This window comes from Pteropus alecto, unplaced genomic scaffold (genome assembly GCF_000325575.1).
Source record: "Pteropus alecto unplaced genomic scaffold, ASM32557v1 scaffold131, whole genome shotgun sequence".
Lineage (NCBI taxonomy): Eukaryota > Metazoa > Chordata > Mammalia > Chiroptera > Pteropodidae > Pteropus > Pteropus alecto.
The window spans coordinates 8831290-8857758 of NW_006434709.1; the positions used below are offsets into that span (position 1 = coordinate 8831290).

The 26469-nt window shown below is 32.2% G+C and overlaps 1 protein-coding gene across 5 annotated transcripts in view; it reads right to left on the bottom strand.

The window, feature by feature from the left end:
- Nucleotides 1-26469, bottom strand: part of KIAA1841 (KIAA1841 ortholog) — a 51725-nt gene that overhangs the window by 12568 nt on the left and 12688 nt on the right. For 4 of the 5 annotated variants that reach the window (XR_003045635.1, XM_006909569.3, XM_015587596.2 and 1 more), the window contains 11 exons: nucleotides 25282-25520; nucleotides 22367-22425; nucleotides 17722-17882; nucleotides 15158-15244; nucleotides 14944-15054; nucleotides 11880-12003; nucleotides 9491-9643; nucleotides 3317-3462; nucleotides 2455-2554; nucleotides 1504-1536; nucleotides 542-641 (listed from right to left, as the gene is read on the bottom strand). Coding sequence is in view for 4 of the 5 variants with exons in the window: in XM_006909569.3 (XP_006909631.1) it covers nucleotides 542-641; nucleotides 1504-1536; nucleotides 2455-2554; nucleotides 3317-3462; nucleotides 9491-9643; nucleotides 11880-12003; nucleotides 14944-15054; nucleotides 15158-15244; nucleotides 17722-17882; nucleotides 22367-22425; nucleotides 25282-25520 (1313 nt within the window). In the remaining variant the exon portion in view is untranslated. The remainder of the gene's footprint in view (nucleotides 1-541; nucleotides 642-1503; nucleotides 1537-2454; nucleotides 2555-3316; nucleotides 3463-9490; nucleotides 9644-11879; nucleotides 12004-14943; nucleotides 15055-15157; nucleotides 15245-17721; nucleotides 17883-22366; nucleotides 22426-25281; nucleotides 25521-26469) is intronic. The other variant, XM_015587597.2, reaches the window with a different exon arrangement.

Below are 26469 nucleotides of genomic sequence, written 5' to 3' on the forward strand. Positions count from 1 at the left end.
AATACATCATTTTGCATTATATTGCATTGTGTTCACCACCCAAAATTAAATTTCCTTCTGTCATCATATATTTGACCCCCTTTACCCTTCTCTCCCCTCTCCTCCCCCTTTCCCTCTGATAACCACTAAACTCTTGTCTGTGCCTATGAGATTTTGTTTGTCTTCTTCATTTGTTGCTTTCAGTAATTTTTTTTAAGTCATACTCTGATGACAGTCAATGTTTCATTTGAGTGTCACTTCAAATCATCTCAGGTACACTGATGTCAGTCATACATTTTGAGAAACCTATTAGATTACACTTGAAACGAAAACTTGTGAGGATTATTTCTCAGTATGCTGCACTTTCTATATAACTTTATAAGTATTCTGTGTTAGTGCCAGGGTTAGGGAATCTTGATGGAGCTTCCTTAATTTATTTTTTTCCTATGTTGTAACCTATCATGTAGACTTATAATGCCAATTCCTCATCTCTTGCATTAAAGCCTTTAGAATGCAACTCTTTCATAAAAGTGAGATGATTTTAACTTAGAAATTAATGTACTTTGTTTCTTGGATACTTCTTCTTCATCTCCAACTTCATCTTCAGTGACCTCAGACCCAGTGGTATATTCTTCTTCTTCTGAAAATAATGACTGTTGTTTCTGAATTTAAAGAAACAAAACACACCCTATTAAAAATGTTGTACTGTCATATCTTGAGTGCATTTTTTTCAAACACAGTTATCTAAATTTATTTTGGATGAATGAGCCAAACAAGAGCTGATAAAATAACCACTGCCCTGCACAACATTCAGGAAACAGATAAGAATTTCTACATTTAGGACAGGATCATATTACATATAATTTTTAAAATATTTTTATTTATTTCCTTTGCAGATTCTAGCAGACTGATGGGCACCTAATAGGTACTTGGTATTTGTTGAATTGCACCTCTATTACTCGACTGAATGTATGTTCCTTGATATTAGGATTAAATTAAAATATAATAATTGCCAACATTAAAGAAGTCTCATAAGCAAGCACATGTGCACATTCTCTGGGTCAACATGGCCCTGTGTTTATTAAACATATCTACATCAATTTCTAACATCTACCCACCCTACTGTTTGTCATCCCTGATTCAAATTCTAACTCCATTTTTGAGAATACTGATGGCAGATAGCATAGTAATGGCAAACGGGTAAAAAAAAAATAAAATCAACCAATCAAACAACCAAATAATTGGAACTTAATACATTTGTTGCTTTGTTCAATGTCCTAAATGTGACTCAAAAGTGACTTTTAAAAAGTCACTTAAGGAGACTTATGCAGTCAGATAATAGAGCATGTGTCTGTTTTAAACAATAACAATTTTTAGTAAGTATAAAATTGTAGACACTGAAAATGATGATATGCATTTAACTAAAATCTATAAAATAAGATGCTAATAAAGATCCTATTAAACTAAACTTTAATTTAAGAAGAAAGAGATCTATGGAAGTGGAATATATAGTTGTTCACTTACCAGTTGCAAAGTCCAGTTTTTCAGTGACGAGAACTAAAAAAAAAAAAAAAAAAAAGAGAGAGAGAGGGAGATTAATAAATCTGCATCTACCCAGAGAGCAGCTCCTTATTTTCATATGGATACTATAGAAGAGTTGCAAAAGTTACAAGTATAGTTCCCTTCTAGATTGAAACATAACCTTAAACTCAGGCTAAAAATGATATATTATAATCTTTAAATCCTGTCTAGTGAAGTTGCATATGTTTATCTAAAAAATAAAAATTTAGAAAAGTGTCATTTCTAAAGGACAAGTAAATCACTTAGAGATAACATAATTTTACTGTTTGAAGTATTTCAATCACTTTTCAATGCTTTTTCTTATAAGTGAAGGAACCAGATTTTACATGAATAGTGAAGAAATCTAATTAGCTATTTTTGCATATAATTCATAAATAAATGTTAATGATTGAACTCTTACAGCGTTTGGAGTTTATAACGCATTTTACATGGAATACTTCACTTTCTCAAGTAAATGCTACCTCAACCAACGCAAAGGCAGGAATTTCACAGGCAAACTGTTAGCAACAAGAATCAAAGAAATCAAAGCTTTCTAGTCACCTTAAAAACATTTTAATTTTGAAACCTTGGGAAAAACTAAATGCATTCCTGATTATAATTATTTTCAAAAGAATGTCATATTGAAAAATGTTTATAGCACCTTCAAGACCATGTTATAATTTTTCCCCAAATTTAAGTCAATTAGTTATTAATTCTTTGAGGGCAAAGAACATGTCCTATTACCCTTACTGTCCTATTAACTCAGCATAATACCTTACGATTAGTTAGTAAATGCTTATTAACTACAAATTTTAATTTCAATTTAAACCATTTAGGTTTCTATCAAAGATTAAATGTCACTAATTTTTAGTCATTAATTTTTTATATAAAGAATACATGAAAGAAACTACTCACAGCATTGAGCTCCCCACTTTTGGGGCCCCATGGTGTATTTGGCTCCAGTAAAACATCACAGTCTAGACCCTTCTCATCGCAGGGACCAACCCCAGAATCACTTGAAAGAAAAACATTTTATGGAGAAGTGCTCAATTTCTTAAGAACTTAAATGCAAATGATATCTTTTTATTGCAAATGTTTTATAAGTCGCTCTTTAGGAAAATAGTTCTTGAGTATAAGATATGCCACTTCAACATTTACATTTTTTAATTCATCTAGTGATTCCCTTAGAAGTCACTCCATGTAGGGGGAGCATCATTGCACTCAAGACACCATACTTGTTGAATGGTAAATGGACTTCTATAATGGGTTCTGCTTTGAGAAAAGCCTTTATTAAAGGATCCTCCTACCTCCACCATGACAGCCTGCTGCAACTGCAAAATGATGGAAGTGACTGCAGAAATTATTGAATACAAGGAGTTCAAATTTATGCAAAGATGACCTCAACCATCAACTATTTTTCTAGTTGCGTCCATCAAGCATTTAAGGTGGGCTTAAGTAACTCGGGAAAAGAAAAAATACACCTCAAAAACTAGATCGTGGGTCTCTACCTTTCAATCATGAAGGAATCCCTTTATTAGTTTTTCTCCCACTGGATCTCCAATACTTTGAAGTGCTTTTCCTATCAAATAAATACCGCTTGCTCTTAATGTAAGCTAACATATAATTTCAGTGAAGCTTTCTGAAATAATGTAAACTATTTGAGGACTGACATTAGTAATTGGGGAAACACTAGGGGAGAGAGGATTCTGAGATGGAAATCACTGAATAAAGCTGCAATACAGCATCTTCCCCGCCACCTCCCCTCCCACCGCCTCACCAAACTGTGTCTTTAGAAAAAGGCACAACAATGACATCTTTGTGTTTATGCAGATCATCCAGTATTCTAGCAGCTGAAGACGACAATAAATCTCCACCTTCACCCAGATCACGAAGGACAACCATGTGGTCCCTCACTTTACAACCCTGTTGTATAAGAGACACTAAATTAGAGAGGTTGATACATTATATAGAAATATTCTTTTAAAAATGACAGGATGTCTTTGTTTTTCTTTGCTCAGTCATATCATCATCTTTCAATTGTATCACAACTTTTACTCAAGAAAAAAAAAACTCATTCAGAAAAGTGCATGAAAAGAATGTATATCTTAAAAAATATCCAAGAATATCCATATAACCACCATCCACATTAAGAAGTAGAATATTTCCAACACTCCAGGAGTCCCCACAGGCCCATAACTGCCTCCCAAAAGATAACCTCTATCCTGACTTTTATGGCATTTACTTCTTTGCTTTTACTCTTTTATCACTTAATACTATAGTTTAGTTTTGCCTCACTCAGTTTTTTTCAACATTGTTTCTATGATTCAGCCATGTTGTTGTATGTAACTAACATTGCTTTAATGTATAGTATTCTATTGTATGAATATATACAATTTGTTTATTCTACAGTTGATGGAAGGGTTATTTCCAGTTTGGAGTTATTACAAATAATACTATTATGAATATTCTTTTACATGTTTCCTGGAGCACAAGTGCTTGTGTGTACCAAAATAAATTACTCTATATCCTCACTAACACTTGGTAAGACATTTTAATTTTAGTCATTCTAATGAGTGTGCAGTGGTATCTCATTGTGGTTTTAATTTGCATTTTTCCAATTACAAATGAGGTTGAGCTCCTTTTCATGTTCACTGGACAACAAGAAGTTCCCATTCTTTTTCTTAATATGATCCTTTTATGGATGTGTTGCTAATATATGGTCCCACCCGTGAGTTTGTCTCTTCAGTTTGTTTATTTAATGTAGTTGATGTACTTTAATTTAAAATCTCTTCCTTTATGGTATTACTTTTTAATAGCTTTATTAGTTTTCCTTTCACATATAGGTCTTTTTTGTGTGAATAGTTTGGGCTGGAACCTAATTTCATTTCTTTTCCATATAGATATCCCAATGTCACAGTACCTCTTATTGGAAAGTCAATCTTTTGCCCACTGCTCTGTAATGCCACATATGTCACAGTCAAGTATCCAAGTGGCTGAGTACTCTATTTTTTCTATTGATCCATCCACCTACTCTTTACCAGTATCGCCCTGTCTTAATTATCAAAGCTTTATAATAAATCTTGATATTGGAAAGAGCAAATACTTCTACCTTTGTTTTCTTTGAGAGAACCTTAGCTATTCTTGGCCCTCTGCATTTCCATATATATTTCAGAATCAGCAAATTTGCCCCTAAAAAACCATCAGGATTTTCACTGAGACTGCAGTGATCTATACAGATCAGTTTAGGGAACATTTATATATACACAATGTTGAGTCTTCTAATCTATGAACATGGTACAATAACTCATTTTTTAGTTTTCTTTATTTTCTCTCAAAAACATTATATGTTTTCTATATAGAGTCTTCCACATATTTTGTCAGATTTATTCTTAAGTATCTGATATTTTTAAGGCTACTGTAAGTGCTTTCTTTTTTCAAATTTCATTTTCTAACATCGTCAATTTATAAAAGTATAATTGATTTTTGTACATAATATTTAATAGATTAATCTTAAATTCTTATTAATTTAAATAATTTATCTGTAGATTCATCAGGGTTTCCTATGTTCACAAAATCATCTGCAAATTATGACAGTTCCTTTTCAGTCCTTACACCTTTTTCTTTTTATTTCATTAATATATTGTCCAGGACCTCCAGTTCAATTAGAATAGAAGTGTATTGACAATGGGCATCTTTATCACATTCCCAATTTCAAAAGAAAAGCTTTCTACATTTTGCTATTGTGATATTTGTTGCAAGTTTTATATTATCTATCCTTTACTGAATTACGTCATTTTCCTTTTATTTCTAAATTTGGTAAGAATTGTTTATTTTTTGATTTTTATAATCATTCCATTCACTCAAATTAATTAGAAGTTACACATTCTTCAATCCTTTTAATAGTTATCCTAGAATTTGTAAGATGTATCCTTGACTTATCAAAGTCTAATTTGTTAATATCCTCCCTCTCAAAGACCTTTTAAACTCTATTTCACTATTCTTCCAACTTAAAGGCTATTGTTGTGAGTTTTAAAAATATATATTAAAATGTATAATATATATTAATTACATATTTTAAATTGTCTATATTATTAATGTAATTATATATTTATTACAAACACATACACGCATACCTGTGTGCACACATACACATCTACAAAGCATTACCATCATTATTTTATACAGTTAATGTTCATTTAGATTTCGCAATATATTAATTTCTTTCTTTGGCCTTCACTCCTTCCTATATCTTAAGAACATCTGTAGTGTTTCCTTTAAAGCAGTTTGCTGATTGCAAATTCCTTCAGTTTTTCTTTGCCTAAAAATATCTTTATTTTGTTTTCATTCTTAAAGGATATTTAAAGAAGGCAGAGATTTCCAGATTGTTAACCATTTCTTTTGGCACACTGAAGATCCAGTTTCCATTGCTATTGCTAAGATGTGAACTCTAATTACTGATGTTTTGAAGAGATTCTGTACTTTTTCTCTCTGGCTGCTTTAAAATGCTCTCTTTACTTTTTTGTTTTCTGCAGTTTCACTATGGTAAGTAAAGGTATGGATTTATTATCTTATTGGGAGTTACTGGAATTTTACATTTATAAATTAATATCTTTCAATAATTCTGAAATATCTCAGCCATTATCTCTTCAAATTTTGTCTCTGATCCAATCTCTTACTCTTCTATTGGGAACCTCATTGGAAAGTTGGACGTTACAGAAAAAGACAAAAACTGTATGAGTTCACTATATGAGGTACCTAGAGTAGTCAAATATGTAGAGTCAGAAAGCAGAATGGTAGTTACCAGGGGCTGACAAGAGTTGGGAGTGGGGAACTGATGATCAGTATAATTTTAGTTCTGTAAGAAGAAAGAGTTCTGGACACTGGTTGCACAACAATGTGAATATATTTAATACTACTGAACTGTACATTTAAAAAAATGGTTAAGATGGCAAATTTTATGTTTACATTTAAAAAAACAGTTACAGAGTCAGAGAAAAATAAATTTTCTAAAATATTTAAATCATGTTAGAAGATAATGACTAAATAAAAAACACAGTAACAAGAAAAAAGTTAGGCATACACTCTCTAGGTCTCTTTTATATTTCTCATCATTGTGTCTGTGCTTCACTTTGGATCGTTTCTTCTGACTTTTATCTTTCAATTCACTAATTTTTCAGCTATATGTAATCTGGTGTTAAGTTTGCCACTGAGCTTAAAATTTTGTATTATTACATTTTTCAGTTCTAGCATTTCTATTTGTTTTCATTTAAACCATCTCTGTTACTTTTCTTAGTTTATAACTCCCTGCCAAAAATTCCAAGCTTGTCTTCTATTAACTTAAATTGTCTGTGTCAATAGTCTGTGTCAATAATTCTGTGGTTTGTTTTTGTTGTCAAAGTTCTTTTGTTCCCATTCTTGGTAACTTATTTTCATCTATGCCAGATTATCTTTGTGTGCTGAATAATTTAGAAATAATTTGAGGTGTAGAATAATTTAGAAATAATTTGAGGTGTAGAATAATGTTACTGTTGGCAATCCAGGATTACCTTAATCCAAGTTCAGGGCTTGAAATTTCCTAGGCCACCCAAATAAATCAAAGCCAGGCTGTTATCCAGGCAAGGGATGGTTTATTTCTGATTTGCTCCTTTTTCTGTTGGGATCCCAACTCAAAGCACAAAGGAAGGGATGTTACTTATTAATGTCCCCATTCTTGATAGACCTTAAACCCTGACTATTATTCCCAGAAATCCTGATAGAGGACCAAAAAGCTCAGCTCAACCTCTCAGTCACTTCTTTCAGACTTGTAATTGTCTCTAGGATAAAAAAGGTCCTGAGTGCCAGCTCACTTCTTTGGGTTCCCATAATCTCCTGTATCCTAACACTAATTCCCCATTAACTTGTTGATGCTTTTAATATAAACTTTATATTTCATCCACCATTTTTTAGTTGCCTTTTGGTGGGAAGATTGGTCTGAATTACTTAGCCATTACAGGAACTATAAATCACCATTGACCTATCCAGATTTCTCTTAGCCCAAGACATCACTTTCATCAACATACATGTCACATACAACACTTATCACACAGTTTAATTACAATTTATTCCTGAATCCTCTCACAATAAGTGGAATATTAGTAATTAATACAATAAGTAAGTAGACATAATAAGCCAAAAAGTTACAACTTTTAACTTTACCTTCTACTTATATAAAACACGAAAGGCATTAGCTTGAAATAACTTATCATTCAATAGTAAAACACAATTTTACTAATATCTAAAACCACCCTGCTCTTCTCTCATGTTATAATAGAGAAGCTGCCCTTTCTCCTATCTAAACAAATACTTTCATTTGTGCTTACGAGTCCATCCTCCTCTGCCTCCTCATAAACTTTATACTATTAACCTCTCCTCAACTAGATCCTTTCACTGACTTGTTTTAAAAGGCTTCTCCTCTCAAAAATTAAAAAAAAAATAGAAATGATAAACGAATATCTATAACTTAATTACTGATACAACTCCTCCCTTTCTCAAAATTTTCATAAGAGTTGTTATTCACATTGCCTCAGCCCATACCAATCTGATCTGGATCTAGCGCTCCATCAAAAGTTCTTCACATCTATGAATTCCAGGTCATCAAAGCCAAAGGACACACTTGTTTCATTGTTTTATTTGACCTCTTACCAATATTTGACATCATGGATCACTCTCTCTTTAAACACTACTCCCTTAACTTTCATGACAATGTTCTTGGTTTCCTTCCTATTATTCTGGTTGCTCCTTATTATTCTCCTTGGCAGGCTCATACTTCCTTATCCAGCCATTAAATGCTGGAGTTTCTCTAGGTTCTATTGTAGGCCCTCTGCTCTTATGTTCATCTATATCTAGTGGCTTGAATTATCACTTACTTGCAAGAAGACTTACAAATTATTATTCCTAGTCTAGCTAATTCTCTGAGCACTCAAGCCTATATATTTAATACTCTTTGCCTAGTTACCTCATAAAGCACCTCAAAGTCAAAATGTCCAAAACAGAACTTCTCTCCAAACCTGATTCCCTTCTGCTGTTTCATCCTCAGTGAATAGTATCACCATCTATCAAGTAGCGAAAGTAGGAAATGAGTCATCCTAAATATTGAATCCATCCATTTCTCTTCATCTCTACTACCCTAGTCCAAGCTACCATCTCCTTTCTCTAAGACTACTGTAATAACTTCCTCATGAGCCTGACTCTACCGACTCCCCCAAGCCATTCTCCACACTGCAACCAATATTTTCAAAAACTGAAATAAAGAAAAAACTCAAACATGGCCTAAAAGGTCCTGCTCCTACATGGCCTGACATCTACCTACCTCTCCAGTCTTGTCTTGAACTATGCCTGTTTTTTATAACAGGGCTCTTTTTCTTCTCACCTCACATACTCCTTCCCACACTCAGATCTCAATCTAATGCCAACTCCTTAAGGAGGCTTTCCTTGACTTCAAAGCCCAAGTCTGACCAGCCTATTGCAGACATTTATGGCCCTGCATACTTTTTCAAACATTTCTTTGCATTCTTTTTTTTCCATTTTGATATTACTGCCTGAACTGTAAGCTCCATGAAGGCAGAAACTATTGAATTTTATACAATACTCTCTGGATTGCACAGCTATAATACAATTTTGGTGCTTTACAAATATTTGTTATATGGATGATGATGATAAAGAGCTTTCATCACTCATAAAATTTAATTACAAAACATTTTCAAAAGTGTTAGTGTCAAGAACTCTAATGTATTGCAATATTCACATATTACCCCAAAATATATGTGCAAGGATATTTACTGCAACACTATAATACCAGCAATCCTACATGAATGTATTACCTTTAGACTTTAAAAACAATAAAAAGGAAAAGATTTAAATAAAAAGTATTAGTGAGAACTGTAACTACAAAAGGGCAACATTCAATATTTACCTTTGTAAGCTGAGTAGGATCAAACCGAAGAACCTTTTGGTTACAGCAGGGGAAAATTCCAGTGCCCACAGTATTCAGTGAACTTGCAGCAGGAGGATAAACCACTGCTTCTGAGTGATATTGACAATGTGAAAATTCTATACAGAGAAAAGCCTGAATAAAAGAAATATATAAAATCAATTATTATTCCCATAATGCAATTAAACATCTTAAAAATACTTTACTGAAGACCACATGTTGTATGTTTCATTTATATAAAATGTACAGAAAAGGCAAATCTCTAGAGACAGAAAGTAGATTTCTGGTTGCCTACGGTGGGAAGTGAAACTGGGGAATGGCAGCAAATGAACACAAGGTATCTTTCTGGGGTGATGGAGATGTACTAAAATTGGATGGTGGTGATGGTTGTGCAACTCTGTAATACAATTTACTAAAAATCAGTGAATTTTACACTAAAATAAATGAATTTTATGGCAGGTAATTATAACTTAATAAAGCTATTAAAAAGCAAAAACAAAAACACTTTACTCAAAATTCAGGTGAATTAAATTGATCTTGATGTATATCTAATTTTATAATTGGCTAATCACATAAAAAGTTTTCCAATGAAAAAATGAAATAAAACTGTGCCTAACTTGATTATTCTTTAAATTTATCAAGGTTTAATTATAAAATAAATAGTAATGTTCAGATAGGTTTATGAGTTGGTAAAATAATTTTAAAAATAATGAAATTAATAACTTTAAGCACTGATCTTGAACACAAAAGCAAAAAGGGAGTCTATAATTCAGATTTCTTAGTTGTTAGTTCCAATTGTGATTTTCAAATGGTTTTTAATTAAAAATTTTTGAGTCTGATAAAAGCTATAAGGTGCAAACTCATACACAAAGTATTTTGCATACAAACTATTTTGAGTTTATAAACTTTCCATAATAAATGTTAAATATTATAAGTCAAACCAATATTCAATTTGCTATAAAGAAGAGGAAAAAAAATCCCTCAAATTTTCTGCATTCTGATCTGCTAAACAAGTCAGGTTTTAGAAGCCTGATATCCTCGATTATAAGTGATACTCCATTGTGGGAAAGACCACTACATACTAATTAAGTTTAAAAAAAAACAACCCAAAAACTTGACAATATCAAGTACTATTGAAGATGTGGAGCAACTAGAGCTCTCATACATAGCTGGGAGGAACGCAAGTTCAGGGACTTTAGAACATGGTTAGGCTTACATTTACCATACAATCCAATAATCCTACTTCTAGGCTATTACCTAAGAGAAATAAAATCTTAGAGTCACATGAAAGCCTGTATGGCTTTATAGTTGCTTTCTTCATAATGGCCCCAAACTAGAAACACCTACAAAATCCTTCACTGATGAGTCAGGATAAACATACTGATACATTCATACAGTGGAGTACTACTTAGCACTAAAGAGGAACAAACTGACAGATACAACGACATGGATAAATTTCAAGTCCATTTTGCTAAGCAAGAGAAGCTGGACTCGAAAAATGAAATGTGGTATAATTTTATTTGTATGACATTCTGGAAAAGTCAACATTATAAAGACACTTAAATAGGTCAGTGGTTGCTGGAGTCTAGGGTGGAAGAAGGAATTGACTAAAAAGGGTCATGAGGGAAGTTTTTAGGGTGATGGAAGTTATCTATGCACTGATTGTGGTGGTAGTTACTTAACTGTATGTGTTTGTCAAACTTCATATAAGGAATGAAGTTTAATGTATAAGGGTAACTTTACAAACTTCATATAAGGAATGAAGTTTAATGTATAAGGGTAACTTTTACTGTATATAAATTTTACTTCAATAAATCCAATTTTTAAAAATTGTGGGGATGTAAGAAGTTTATTGGGTACAAACTTAAACAGTTTTAAATATTTTACTCTGAAGATTTTAGTAAGCAGTTCTTCCTTCCCTCTATTGAAAATCATTACCCAAGTGAAAGAAAAATTACTGGGAGCAGGGAGACACTAGGGATTCACTAAAAACTTAATGTAGAAGACTCTGGATTTATATGACTAATGAAGAATGATTGTGACCTATAAAAATCTACTTATTCCATTAAAGGCAATAAAGGACTGTTTTTCTTTCCATTGAAAAAATGTATTTGGTCACTTACAATATGTTGGTTTTCTAAAAATTCAGCAAGTCATGATTGTTTCAGTAATGAAAAGAAGAAAAATATATAAGAAATTAAGTCAGATGTAAGCAATGTTTAATAGCACCATCGTTTTTGCCACTAGTTTTTAAAAAAGATGTCAAATACTGTTCAAACTCATCCAAACATACTAATTAAACAGCATATATCAAAAGAGTCTGCTCTCAATGTTTGTAAAGCAGGATATTAAAAAAAAAAATTAAAGTCACCTGATAACATCTTGAACAAGTAAGCCAGTTGACTGTTCCCCACAAGCGCCAATATACATCTCTCCAAGATTTTAAATCTTCAAAAAGACTATTCAAATACTCATGAACATCCCAAGTCTTATCTCTAGGGAAAAGATCCTCAAATGTTACACTATTTTACAAGCAAGCAATACAAATAATTGGTTAGAGCAAATGTTTTTAAATGTGTGGCTTATTTCCAAGAACATTCCCCAACTAATGGCTGTGGGATAGACTACAATGAACAACAGATAAAATTTCATCTGGGAGTTTTGTTTATTCTTTCTTTTTCTGTGGGTAACAGGAAAAGATATTAAAGGTTGAATGTCAAATTATTTTGCTAAGTGAGATATAGGGTCATAAACTAAATATAGTTTGAGTAGACTAACAGTTGGGACTTAGGCATACATTGCTTTATTCTAATTTTACATATTGTAAAATAAGCTGCTTTTGATCACTGGTGACTAAACATTTCATTAATGTATTAATTCTTTATATTTTCTAGTAATTGAGGAATATAGTAATATACAATCAGGTATTGATAACACACATTATTAAGTAATATAAACTTTAAAAATTGCAAAGGCTTAAAATTGTATCTTTGTGGTCATATGTAATTCAAGTTTCTATTTTTTTCTAAGTCCCTTAATCTTTTCAAAGTTTAGATATTTTTGTTCTTAGTTCAACAAATAACAAAATGCCATCATGTTATTACAAATTACACAGACACATTTGCTTTAAGTTATTTAAAGAGAATTTTTAAAACGTCATCAAGAGCTGCCTTGCAGGAAAATACTTTGAGTAAAACAACAAAAATGAATGTTAATATCAATTTTTTCACATAGTTATCACTGTCAGAAAATATACAGAATATATATAATACTTATTGCTATCAGAATGGACATAATTTTCAAAATGTGAAATATCTTAAGAAAAAAGTATAAAAGACAATATTGAAGAGTTAATTATTACAATAACTAGTGAAGATTCTCTTATTATTGCACAGAGAGGAAAAATGAAACATTTTAAAGTTGACTGTGCTATTCATTGTAGGATCAAATGTGTTTCTCTGTACTTTGTTTTAATGTTTAAAATATGAAATCTAACATATGTAGGTTTCTTTCTTTAATAAAAGCACTGTACATTTTTAATACTGAAAAAAGAACAAGCACAAAGAAAGTTAAAACCATTCATAATACTATCACTCAAAGGTAACACCATAGTTAGCATTTTAGTAAACATGTTTCTAGTTTTATTTTAGAATCTGTTTTTCTTTTCACTTAATTTACCACTAATGATTTTCTATGTAAGTATATATTCTTTTACAACATTATTCTCAAAGGCTGCACATTACGAATTGATTAGATGTGTTTTATAGAGGTATGCTACTGTCTGGATATATTTTAGTTTGTTTAATCATTTGGGTGTTTCCTTTTTTTATTTAAACAATATAGCAATAAATAGCGTTAAGTACTTTCATAAATCCAACTTTATCTCTTTGGATAAATTCCTAACAGTAGAATATTGTCAGGGAATACATATTTCAAAGTTTTTGCTTTCTTGAGACATTATACCATTTTACAACACTCTCCCTCCAACTCAGAATGAGAACTGGTTTTGAATTTACAGGGGGCAAAAAAAGGACTATACATTAATGGTCTACTGACAAAGTATAAAGAATAAATAGACTATGAAAAATACGATATTAAAGATAATTTTCCTCATTCACCAAAATTCACCTGAAAGTAAATTTGGTTCTCTTGTCGAATTCAATATAACATTTATACAGATAGTTAAAATCTGTTAGTGAAAATAAATCATTTAATGGCACTGATCAGACTTTCAAGATAAATATACAACAATTTTACTATCTTAAAATTTAAAACCATAATGAAATTTATCCAATTAATAAAACATACCCTTTAAAACAACTTTGTTTTGAAAGTTGCATCTTTCTAAATCAAAGCTGGATCATATGCAGAAAAGACATTACTGTATTCCTTACAGAAACAGTGATGTTTTTATAAATACACTAGTAATTCACATTTTAAGGAGAGAAATCTAGGGATATCTCTCACTCTGGCATGCTTCTGATGTCACCCTCAGTACTTCACATTTCATAGTTAGCATTTTAGTAAACATGTTTCTAGTTTTATTTTAGAATCTGTTTTTCTTTTCACTTAATTTACCACTAATGATTTTCTATGTAAGTATATATTCTTTTACAACATTATTCTCAAAGGCTGCACATTACGAATTGATTAGATGTGTTTTATAGAGGTATGCTACTGTCTGGATATATTTTAGTTTGATTAATCATTTGGGTGTTTCCTTTTTTTATTTAAACAATATAGCAATAAATAGCGTTAAGTACTTTCATAAATCCAACTTTATCTCTTTGGATAAATTCCTAACAGTAGAATATTGTCAGGGAATACATATTTCAAAGTTTTTGCTTTCTTGAGACATTATACCATTTTACAACACTCTCCCTCCAACTCAGAATGAGAACCGGTTTTGAATTTACAGGGGGCAAAAAAAGGACTATACATTAATGGTCTACTGACAAAGTATAAAGAATAAATAGACTATGAAAAATACGATATTAAAGATAATTTTCCTCATTCACCAAAATTCACCTGAAAGTAAATTTGGTTCTCTTGTCGAATTCAATATAACATTTATACAGATAGTTAAAATCTGTTAGTGAAAATAAATCATTTAATGGCACTGATCAGACTTTCAAGATAAATATACAACAATTTTACTATCTTAAAATTTAAAACCATAATGAAATTTATCCAATTAATAAAACATACCCTTTAAAACAACTTTGTTTTGAAAGTTGCATCTTTCTAAATCAAAGCTGGATCATATGCAGAAAAGACATTACTGTATTCCTTACAGAAACAGTGATGTTTTTATAAATACACTAGTAATTCACATTTTAAGGAGAGAAATCTAGGGATATCTCTCACTCTGGCATGCTTCTGATGTCACCCTCAGTACTTCACATTTTAAAAGCTGTATTTCCTTTTCACTACACCTTATGTGAATGTAGACAATATTTCCATGTCGATCCACATTAATTTTTCCAGGAATGCAAGGAATTCTTCTTTCTGTTTCTTTTGTTAAAAGTTTCTTACACAAACAGCATCTATAACACACAAAAAAGATACATGTGAGAAAATTTTAAATGTAGTAAAGTTAAAGAATTTAGCTGCATTATATAACATACCAAAAAAAGCCCATCACCATACCTGTATAATGTCACTGCATTATTCTGAGAATCTGGATTCAAGTACTCAGGATCAAACAGTCTCTCAATCTTCTTACAAAAAAGTTTACTATTAAAAACAAATCACCAACAAATTAATTTTCCTTATCTAGTTTACTAAAAAGTGTTAAAAAATAATAGTGATAAAAACAAACACTGACCTATCCGCACAAGAAGAAAAGATTAATAAATCCTTAGAGAGCTTCTCTTCAGGAATTTATACTACAGTTTTACTGTTCTAAGTAAATAAATCTCCTAATGAGAACTGCTTGATCAAGAATCTACTTTCACAAGAAAAATAAGACTGATGAATCCTTCTCTTTTAGTCCTTTGTTATTGGAATATTCAAGATTGAAAATTTTGGAAATTTAACAATTCTGGGTCTACCAATAATTTGGTATGTAATCTTTGGCATTTTACTTAACCTCTCTGAACCTTATTTTCTCATCTATAGACTGGGGTTAATAATTCCAAGCTCACAAGTTTTTAGGAGGGTTAAATGAGGTGTTTTTAGAGTGCCAGACATAGCATTATCATTAAACAAATGTTAATATCTTATTATTATGCATAATATGACTGAACTTTAAGTCTTCTAATTAATGCCAATTAAATTATTTGTCATTGATTCCAAGTGTACATTCTGTCTCCATTTTCCTTTATGTAATATCTGATACTAAAGGCCAGATTCAGATTTAGGATCCTGATCCCATTGTCAAATATTTAGCTCTTGGATAATTCCCCTCTGTCTCATTCCCTTTAAGGACTAAACTTTTGGATAATCCCCTACATTATCAATTTCTTCCACTCTAACGAATCATTCCAGTCAGCAAATAAACATAATCTAATATTTCCCTTTAAAAAATAATCCTTTCTTCATCTTACCTATCCTTAATAGTTACTGCTAAATTTTTCAACATTCAGAGCAAAACATCTGGAGAAATGTTATCTAAATCAAACCGGTCACATTTCTGTCCTCATCTTACTCTACATGGTAGCATCATTCCACACATTTGATCACTTAATCACTTCCTCCTGTTTGAAACCCTCTTTTCTTCAACCCACTGGCTACTCCTTCTCTTGATCCTCACTTGATCCTCTAAATTTTGGATAGTCTTTATCAATATTCTCTTGCTAACAATTATAAAATAAATAAAAATAGCATTTACAACAGCACCAAAAAAATTAAATATCCAGGAATAAATTTAATAAAAAAGGGAAAATATCTCTATACTAAAAACTATAAAACATTGCTAAAATAAATGTTATACAAAGGTTATACAATGTTCAAGAACTGAAAGATTCAACAATAAGATGTCAAATCTTCACAAATCTATATCAATCCCAAATTCTTGCAGCTGTATGTGCGTGTGTGTAAGAGAGAGAGAATGGGAAGGAGAGAGGGAGAGAGGGAGAGAGGGAGGGGGAGTGAGAGGAAGGAAAAAGAGAAAATGGGTAGGCTGATTATAAAACTTACATGGAAATGCAAGGGACCTAAAACACTAAGAGAGCAATCTTGAAGAGAGGCAAAGCTGGAGAATTTAGATTACCAGATACCAAAAAACATTATAAAATTATTATAATTAGGACAGTGTGCTATTTGATACAAGTATAGACAAAGAAATCAATAGAAAATGGAGAATTCAGAAACCTCACATATATGTTTACTTGATTTATAATAAAGGTGTCACTGCAATCCAGTGGAGAAAAGATGGTCTTGCTAGAAAATTTCATCCAGTTCCATGATTTCAAAGCTTATCTACTCTTATATTTCTTTTTTAAGCCCTGACCTCTGACCTAACTTTGGCCATTCTACCTGGCTGCCTATAAATCATATATTAAATAATCCAAACCCACCTCTTGATTCCCCTCACCCCAATCTTCCCATTCTCTCTGTGAACGACACTACCATTCACTAAGGTGCTCAATCTTAAAACTTAATAATTACCCTAGAATAGTCTCTATCTTCCTACATCATTCCATCTGAAAACCTGTCAAATCTTTCTAATAACCTACTCTGAATTTATCTACCTCTTTCTAGCTCCACTACTTCCACTCTAGTCCAAACCCTTTTGTCTCTCAGTAGACTACTATGTTAGCCTCCTAATAAGTCTCTCTGCTTCTTAAAACTTTAGTCTATTCTCTACATAGCAACAAAAATGATCACTTAAAAACAAATCAGGTGATGGCACTTCACTGCTTCCATTCAGTTAGAATAAAGTATACACTCCTTGCTATGACCTAAATGGCCCTAAGTGATATAACCACTGCTGACCTCATCTCATACCACTATTCTCCTTTATACTAAGGCCTGTCTTAATAATTTTTCATATAATTCATTACCACAATAAGCTCAGATGTACATTACACAAAATAACAAATTTAATTACTAATTTTTATCTTGAGCCAAGATTCTGGATAAATTTTACTTCATTTAAAATAAAATGGAAATATATTTATAAATATATTCTAAAAATAGAATATTTTACTAAAATAAAATAGAAATATATTTCTTCTAACAAGAACACTAGATTTAAAATTAAAAATTACCTCCTAAACTTATCTTTCTTGTCCTTTAAATCATCAACCTCATTGTGTGTGAACAGGTCAGCTATACGTGTAAGAAGATTTGCATTAATACAGTTCATGTTGCATGGAGTAGCTACTATGGCATTCATATTTTTGTGGCAATACTGAATACATTGTTCAACCTAAAAAAAACAGAACAGAAAATGAATGTTGAAAATAGTAGCATGAAGGATAATGTTATATCAATACCTTGCAAAGATAACATTCATTAAAAGCCTTATCCATACTGCTAGGCACTAATTGGGTTTTACCTATTTGAGTTAACATACATTGTTCCAAAGTGGTCCGGCAGGTCAAATTTTTTTTTTAATTAAGTTTACTGGGGTAACACTGGTTAATACAATTCTATAATTTTCAGGTGTACATTATCATTTGACACCTGTATATTCTATTGTGTGTTTACCAGCCAAAGTCCAGTTTCCTTCAGCTACCATATATTTGATCCTCTTTACCCACTTCGCTCTCCCCTTAAACCCTATATTTGACTCCCTTTACCCCGTCTACCTCCCCCCCCTCCCCCACCCCACTAGTAACCACTAGTCTATACTCCTCTGGTAACCATTAGCCTATAGTCCATGTCCATGAGTCTCTGTTTGTCCTGCTCATTTGTTGCTTTTAGGTTTATATCCCACATATAAGTGATATCATGTGATTTTCAAGTTTTTCTGTCTGGCTTATTTTGCTTAGCATGATTATCTCGAGGTCTGTCCACGTTTCACAAATGGCAGTATTTCATCTCTTCTTATGGCTGAGTAATATTCCATTGTATATATGTACCACAGCTTCTTTAGCCAATCATCTATCGTAGGACACTTCGGCCCAGCAGGTCAAATTTGTACATACATACATAGCTAGAAAAATCAACTTTCTTAGAATATTTCAAACAATAATGCAATACACATCTTTCATGGTTGTGGCAGGTATAAATCTTGGTCCACAAACTCAAGTACGTGACCTCCTATAACTAAACTTAATGAAAATTTTGTCTCCATTTCTGAGTAGCAGAAACATAATTTCATTCACTTCAAGGTGTTCTCAGTTGTGTTGTACTTGCTCTCTGACTTTCTTTCCCTTTCTCCAACCTAAAGTATACTATTTTTTTTTATTAAAGTGCCTTTCACGTACGTCAAGTGATTAAATAATTTATATTTATTGTAATTTTTGATATTTAAAATATATTTCTAAAAGTTAATTTTATTTTTTTATCTGCCACATTTTTTCCCTGGCTTTAATGAAATATAATAGACAATTAGTTGCTCATATTTACATTGTACGATTCAATGAGTTTTTTTCAATTATAGTTGGCGCACAATAATATATTAGCTTCAGTCATACAGCACAGTGATTAGAGATCTACATAACTCACAGAGTGATCATCCCACTAAATCTATTACCCTTCTCCCCTCCTACATATTATAACATTATTAACTATTTTCCTTATGCTATACTGTCCTCCCCAACCCCCTCCCATCTAGTAGCCCTCAAAATATTCTCTGTATTTATGAGCTTGTTTCCGTTTTTGTTGTTTGTTTTGTTATTGAGATTATACATGTATATGAAATCATGTGATATTTGTCTTTCTCTATCTGAATAAATTCATTCAGTGCAATACCCTCTAGTTCCATCAAGGCAATATCTTTTTCCATCCCCCCATCAAGGCAATATCTTTTTCCATCCCCTACCTTTTAGCCTGTGTCTTTTCATCTATAATGAGTCTTTTGTAGACAGCATATATAGGAGTCTTGTTTTCTTATACGTTCAGCCACTCTATCTTTTGGTTGGAGCACTTATTTCTTTTCCATTTGAGGTACTTGTTGATAGGAATGTAGTTGTTACCATTCTTTATTCCTGTTTTTGATACATGTTTTTTCTTCTTAAAGAAGTCCCTCCAACATTTCCTGTCATACTGGCTTGGTGGTGATAAACTCCGTTAGCTTATTTTTATCAGAGAAGCTGTTAATCTGTCCTTCAACTCTAAATGATTGCTTTGGTGGATAAAGAATTCTTGGTTGTAGATCCTGGGTTTTCATCACGTTGAATATTTTGTGCCAAGCCCTTCTATCCTACATAGTTTCTTTTGAGAAATAAGCTGCCAGTCTTACGGGTGCTCCCTTGTAGGTAACAAACTGCTTTTCTCTTGCTGCTTTTAAGATTTTCTATTTGTATTTAACCTTTGGCATTTTAATTATAATGTGTCTTGGGGTGGGCCTCTTTGAGTTTATCTTTTTTGGGACTCTCTGAGCTTCCTGGGGTTGTATGTCTATTTCCTTCACTAGGTTAGGGAAGTTTTCCATCATTATTTCTTCAAATAGCTCTTCAATTTCTTGTTTCCCTTCAGGTACCCCTATGACCTAGATGTTCTGACATTTAATTTTATCCCATAGGCTCCTTATATTAGTATTGTCTTGGCTTTTTTCCTTGCCATTCTGATTGGGTGTCCTAGGCTTCTCCATCTTCTACATCGGTGGTTTGATCCTCTTCTTTACCCACTCTGTTGATTCCCTCTAATATACTCTTCACCTCAGATCATGTGTTCTTAATTTCTGACTGGTTCCCTTTTATAATTTCGATTTCCATTTTTATGTTTTTTATCTCTTTGTTAAAGTTCTCGCTGAATTCATCTACACTTCCCCTAAGTTCACTGAGCATCTTTATAACCAGTTTTTTGAACTCTGCATCTGTTAGATTACTTGACTCCGTTATTCTTGGATCTCTGTTCTGTTCTCTCACATGGTTTCTGCTTCTTTGTCTTCCCATTTTGGCTACCTTTCTGTGTCTGTTTGTATGTACTAAGCAAAACTTCTAAGTCTCCCTATCTTATTAGTGTGGATTTGTGAAGTAGGTCTCCAGTGGCATAGTCCTGAGAGGGGTTCAGCTGCAGGCCAAATTTAGCCCAAGCCTGTGGCCCTCCAGGGCCACCTGTTAAGATTCAGCAAGCAATCCATAAATGCTGTGTTTATAGTTGCCTCAAGAGGCCATGCCAGAAACCAAAGCCAGCTGCCACCAGTGTGGGTCTTGGGGTTGGCTTAGTAAGGAACAGCAGACTCACCTAGGATACAACTGGATGTGGCTTGGGTGAGGCTGTGAGTTTGTGGTGGCAGAGTTTCAGGGAATCCTCTGGGCAGAGTGACTTCTGTTATCCAGTTCGATGATGTCTCAGCTATGACAGCACTATGTCCCCACAATGGAAGGGGGGAGGGCTCACCAGAGGAACAATGGATACTGCCGGCACTTCTGCCCAGGAGAAAGCCTCGCCTCTAGCCCTCGCTCCAACAACTTAGTGTCCCCCTGTAAGTCTCTCAGAGGAGACGACCTGGTGCTGGTGCTCAGAGCAAGGAAGTCCATCACCACCAAAGTCCAGCTGCAGACACAGCCCCTTTAAGAGGCGTCTGCAGCTGCTGGCTGCTACTGCTGCAGCCTCTGTCCTACAAAGCCACTGGGACTGGGCAGCCTCACATCTTCACCCCCTCTTACTTTATACCATTGTAGGTTGATTAATTATTTTTCTCCCTAGTTGTAGTTCTTCTGTTCACCTAGATCCCAGGTGACTTTGCTTGCTGTTTGCTCCATGTTTCCGTCCCAACTTTGATGTGGTTGCAAGAGGTATGAACAAAGCCTCTATCTTAGCCATCTTTGCCATTTTTAGGTGCCTACTCAATTACTTTTTGAGGTGGATTTGGGTTCTGGGGAAAACTAGCACTGGCTAATCATATATTCTTCCATATATTTTGCTTATGGCATAAAAATTATCCTTTAGGGCTTAGATTTCAAAATTCAAAGGTTAAAAGCTCTTAATTTCTGTTTTTCTGTAACTCTTCTTCAAAGCAATTAATACCAGCAACTAAATGGGGGAGGGACTAAGAAGTAGAAAGAATATAGGAACTAGTAAAATCCCAAATAATCAAATAAACTTCACATCCGTTAACAAAGCAAAGGTTTATTTTGCTCTGTGTAGTTTTATCAGGGGCTAGAAGCAAATATTTATTTAAAGTAAAACCATAAAAACATATAAAGACATTTGAATGATAAAGACATTCATTAAAAAGAAGAAAAACAAGTATATTTAATGTTAGATATCGATATGCATATGTATATATTATGCTTTTATGTTTCACCAACTATTCTTAAACAGTAGACATGGGTGTCTGATTTACACATACAAAATTATATTGTTTAATAGTTGGGTATTCATTCTTAATTCGTTGAACTATAAATGAAAGACACAAATAAGCAAAAACTGCTTCAAGAAATTAAATAGTGAAACATATATTCCAATTAATTTTCATTTAATTTGGTTTTAGAGGAAATTCCCTTTTAGGGTAAAGTTAATGCTGTTTAGTTTCATCTAATAAAACAGAGCTACTTCTTAAAGATAAATAGTTTGCTTTATAGGCATCATATACAAATGACACATGGTAGCCTTAACAATCTTTCCCAACAGAACAAAGTACCTCCAAACGTGAGCAGTTTATTCTAATGGAATCACACTCTTGAATTAAGTATTATTTCAGAAAGATGTCTTAGATTTTCTAGACACTTGAAGGAAATATCAAGTTATATGTTAAATCAAGCATGGGTGAACAGAAGAGCTTTTATTAATACTTACCAATGAATCCATTTTCAAAAACTCTGAAGAAATAAGAATTGAAATGACATTTCCTGGCTCTAAAAAAAAAAAGAGAAAAAATTAAATTCTTTTGCTTTGTACCTCAACCTCCTTAGAATAGGCTCCTTCTCACCTTAAAAGAGGATGTTATTTTAATAAGAATAATTTAATATAATCTACTATGGCTTATATACATGAAATAAAGAAATACAATGTTAAAACTTAGGGTGTAGAGAAAACACACAGTAAATTTGCTCTGGAATTAGATTCATATCAAGGAAAAAGACTCCAGCTAAAGATAGGACACATGCAAAGTTTTCCTTAACTAAACTAGGGAAAAAGATAGTTAGAGAATATAATTCATCACACAAAAATCAGTGAGAAAAATTTTAAATGATTAATCAGAGCACTTGTTATTAGTGAAGTTATTTCGAAAGCAATTCAATGCTTGTCATGAATACTTAATGAAAAAGATTCTGAAAGGATAATATAAACTTTACTATTGCAGAAGTGCTAAATTATTTTCTAATGGCAGCATGAGTGAGCTTTTAGAGGCATACCCAGTGAAAGTGGGGTGCTGGGTGATACTATTGTTTTAGTAATCCTAAATTGTCTCCCATGAGGTATACTGAAGAAAAAGAAAAAAACTGTGATTTTTACAATTATAGTACTAAGATAATCCTTCTAAATAAAGAACTATTCAGACAATTGTTAAAATAAATAATCCTAATCTTTCTTTAAATAATAATTCTTGCATAAGGGTTCTCAAATAAAAATGGTGAAGGGAGGAAGTAGCTGGTAGAAGTTGTTCCTCAGGAAACTGTAGTATGACCTATTCTAGTTAAGAACCAATGTCTGGATTACCAGAGATTTAACTGAGCATTTTGGTCGTTTCCTGGTTAGAATAAAGATTGCTTTTATAAAAAGTTACATTTCTAGTAACTGATTTAAGGTCAAAGATTACAAAGTGACTAGTTTTGCTCTACTTCTTTCTCTTTTGCTATACACATAAATATGCTGGATTGACCAATAGTTTTCTTTCTCTACAAATTCTGATTTTTATTTCGCATATACATATCATATCTGGGTGGTCTGGAATCTCTGGACTCTGGATGAAAATTTTAATTTAGCAATCTTGTAATTTTTATTTAAGGACCACTAGAAAACTTTCCTATTAGATTGGTCACTAAATAAAATAAATTATAAACTTCCTCAGAAAACTTTTATACTGTCAGTATAGATTTACTTACTAATAAGAGTTTAGAAATATTTTGGTAGTGCTATAAATAACAATTCTAGTACACAGAAAGACTATTAAATCACAAGTGTGATTTCCTGTACAAGTCTATGCCCAGTGAAAGATTACTTAGTAATTATTCTTCCTGTCATCTAGGATACTGGTTCTCAAACTTCTGCTCTCAAGACCCCTTTGCAATCTTAAAAACTGAGAATCCTAAAGAGCTTTTAATTATATGGATTATACCTATCAGTATTTACCACAATAGAAATTAGAACAGAAAAATTAAATATTTATCCACTTAAAAATAAAAAACTCATTACATTAACTTATTTTTATAAAAAAATATAATTTCCAAAATGAAAAACAAATTTAGCAAGAAGAGTAACACAGTTTGACATTTTTTGCAAATTTCTACGATGTCTGACTTAATAGAAAACAGCTAGATTCTCCTGTTTCTACATTCAATTTGTGGGTTGTCTTTGATGTTACATCAAAACTTGGCAAATGGTAGTTTCTTACAGGTTAGTTGTAATGGGATCTGAAATAATATCAATAAACTTTTCCTATTCTGTTATTTCAAAATCCCCTGACTTGTCTCGTGCTTTGAATGGATCTTTAAGCCATGCATGATTTTTTTAACATTATACATTAGTCATCTGGAAAATATTGGTTCACTGAGTTATGTAGATCTTCCAAATGTCAAAACATTTCATTGTATAACATATTAAAAAATCACATTCATTAATAGGACCACAAGTGTCATCAGAAAAGTCTTTAAATATTGAGAAGCTGTAAAGCACATGAAAGCAGATACAAGTTTTCTAAAAACCGATTCTCACTTAAAAGCTTAAATTTTATCACTGGCAACAAATACTGTCAATTGTTTCCCTTTAACTAACTAGCTCATTTAATTCATTTTCAAGAAAATATCTGCCATATGCCTAAATCTGAATAATCATAATTTGTCTGTCAGTCATTCTTCCAAGTAAAAACTGTTTTCTATTTTTTAAAAAAGCAGCTAGTTTAGCCTGCAACTCAAACAACTGCACAATGCCCTTCCTCAAGACAACCATCATACTTTTTGGTGTGTGACAGAAGTGTACTTCCCATGTCATCTCATAGAATATTAAAAAGATGTATACTCAAGTGTCGAGTTAATAAAATTAGTAATTTTTACTGCTTCAATCAAGGACATTCTTAAGTGAAATTGGATTTTTTCTTTTTTTCCTTTTAACTACAAGCACATGGTGCCGAAAAATACAGTGACTACTAGTAGTTTGGTGCCCCAGCCTTGAAGTGTGCTAAATAAAGCTCCAATAATTTTACCTTCCTTTACTTCTGTACCACCTGAACAAATGTCAACATAAAAAGATAAATAAGATCTTGGTATTATTATGCAAATTGTATTGACCTGCTGGATCTTCTGAAAGGACCTTCAGGACTCCAGTGGCCCACGCACCATAACGTGAGAACTGCTGATCTACAGGCCTTTTCATTTGCCATAAATTTATTATAATTTACTAAAAAAGATGAGCTATCAGTTTCCTAAAGGGCAGTTACCAATCTGAGCATAGTATTATATTCAAAAAATTTTCCACATTTCATGTTCGACCTGAAGCAACTACCAGGCGACATACAAATTTCACTATAAAATAAACAATAGATTGTCTTTTACCTAAAGTGGGCATCTCACAATCTTTATTCTCCTTAGTGTTCCTTTTAACATATTTTATCAACCAGTTGAAAATATGAACGTCACAATGAACTGAAATGTCCACCTCTTCCCAGCGCTGGGCATCCATAGATAAATATTCAGCAAAGTACTTCATTTCTGATATCAAAAGATCTCGTGGACAAATAAAATCTTCTTTCAAGTTTTTTGCTTCATCACATACATGGATCACCATGTTTGGCCTTCGTAAAAAATGTTACACAGAAATTAAATTATTAGAGTTTTAGGAGAGGAGCCAAGAATATTGACATTTATTGGAAGTATGAGAACAAGGTGTTTTTGAAGGTTTTGACCACAAATTAGTTTTATAGGATTTGACATTCAGAATTTTTCATAAGTGTCTTGTTAACCTGATCTGTATCTTAGATTATGATTAATTTTAGTTAAGCTATTGACTTAATAAAACAAATAAAAATATTTTTACTATGAGACTCATAACTTACAGGGTTTTAATTTATTGTTTTCAAGTTATAAGTAAATTATAAAGTTTTAAAAAATGATACCAATTCCTAAAGAAAAATTAAATAATACATTCCAATTCTTGTGATGAACATAAAACAGCAATTTTACATAGCTGTGGGTATGCGAAAGAGATAAAGATTAAACACTAAAATTTTCTTACTAATAATGAATAGGAAAAAAAGTTAAAATTATTCATTAAAGAATCAAAAAATTAGCATGGTTACTTAGTTATTTTTGACAGCAAGAAAGTTTGTCTTTAGGCATTCATTAAATATAAATTAGTAAATGTAGTTAAAAGAATTCTTAAGACTAAAATATACTTATTTATACATTTTAAAAATAATTTAATAAGTTTAGCTAATCCATCAGAAAGTTTGCTTCAAAATTAAATACTCCCTGAATTTACTTTCCTATGAAAATGATGTCACCTCAAATAGAAACAGTGTGATCCACACTGCTTTCAAGTCATTACAAAAGGAAAAGATTAAATAGGAAGAGATACAGTGTCCTATAAAATGAATCTAATGTATGTTTAACTGTACTTCATAAATTTCTAATATAAAAAAATTACATTTGAAATAAAATCGGGCTACTAGAAAAGTCAAAGTCAAATAAACTTAAATAACTTCACAAATTGTTCTTCCAAAGAAATTATGGTCAAAATATAAA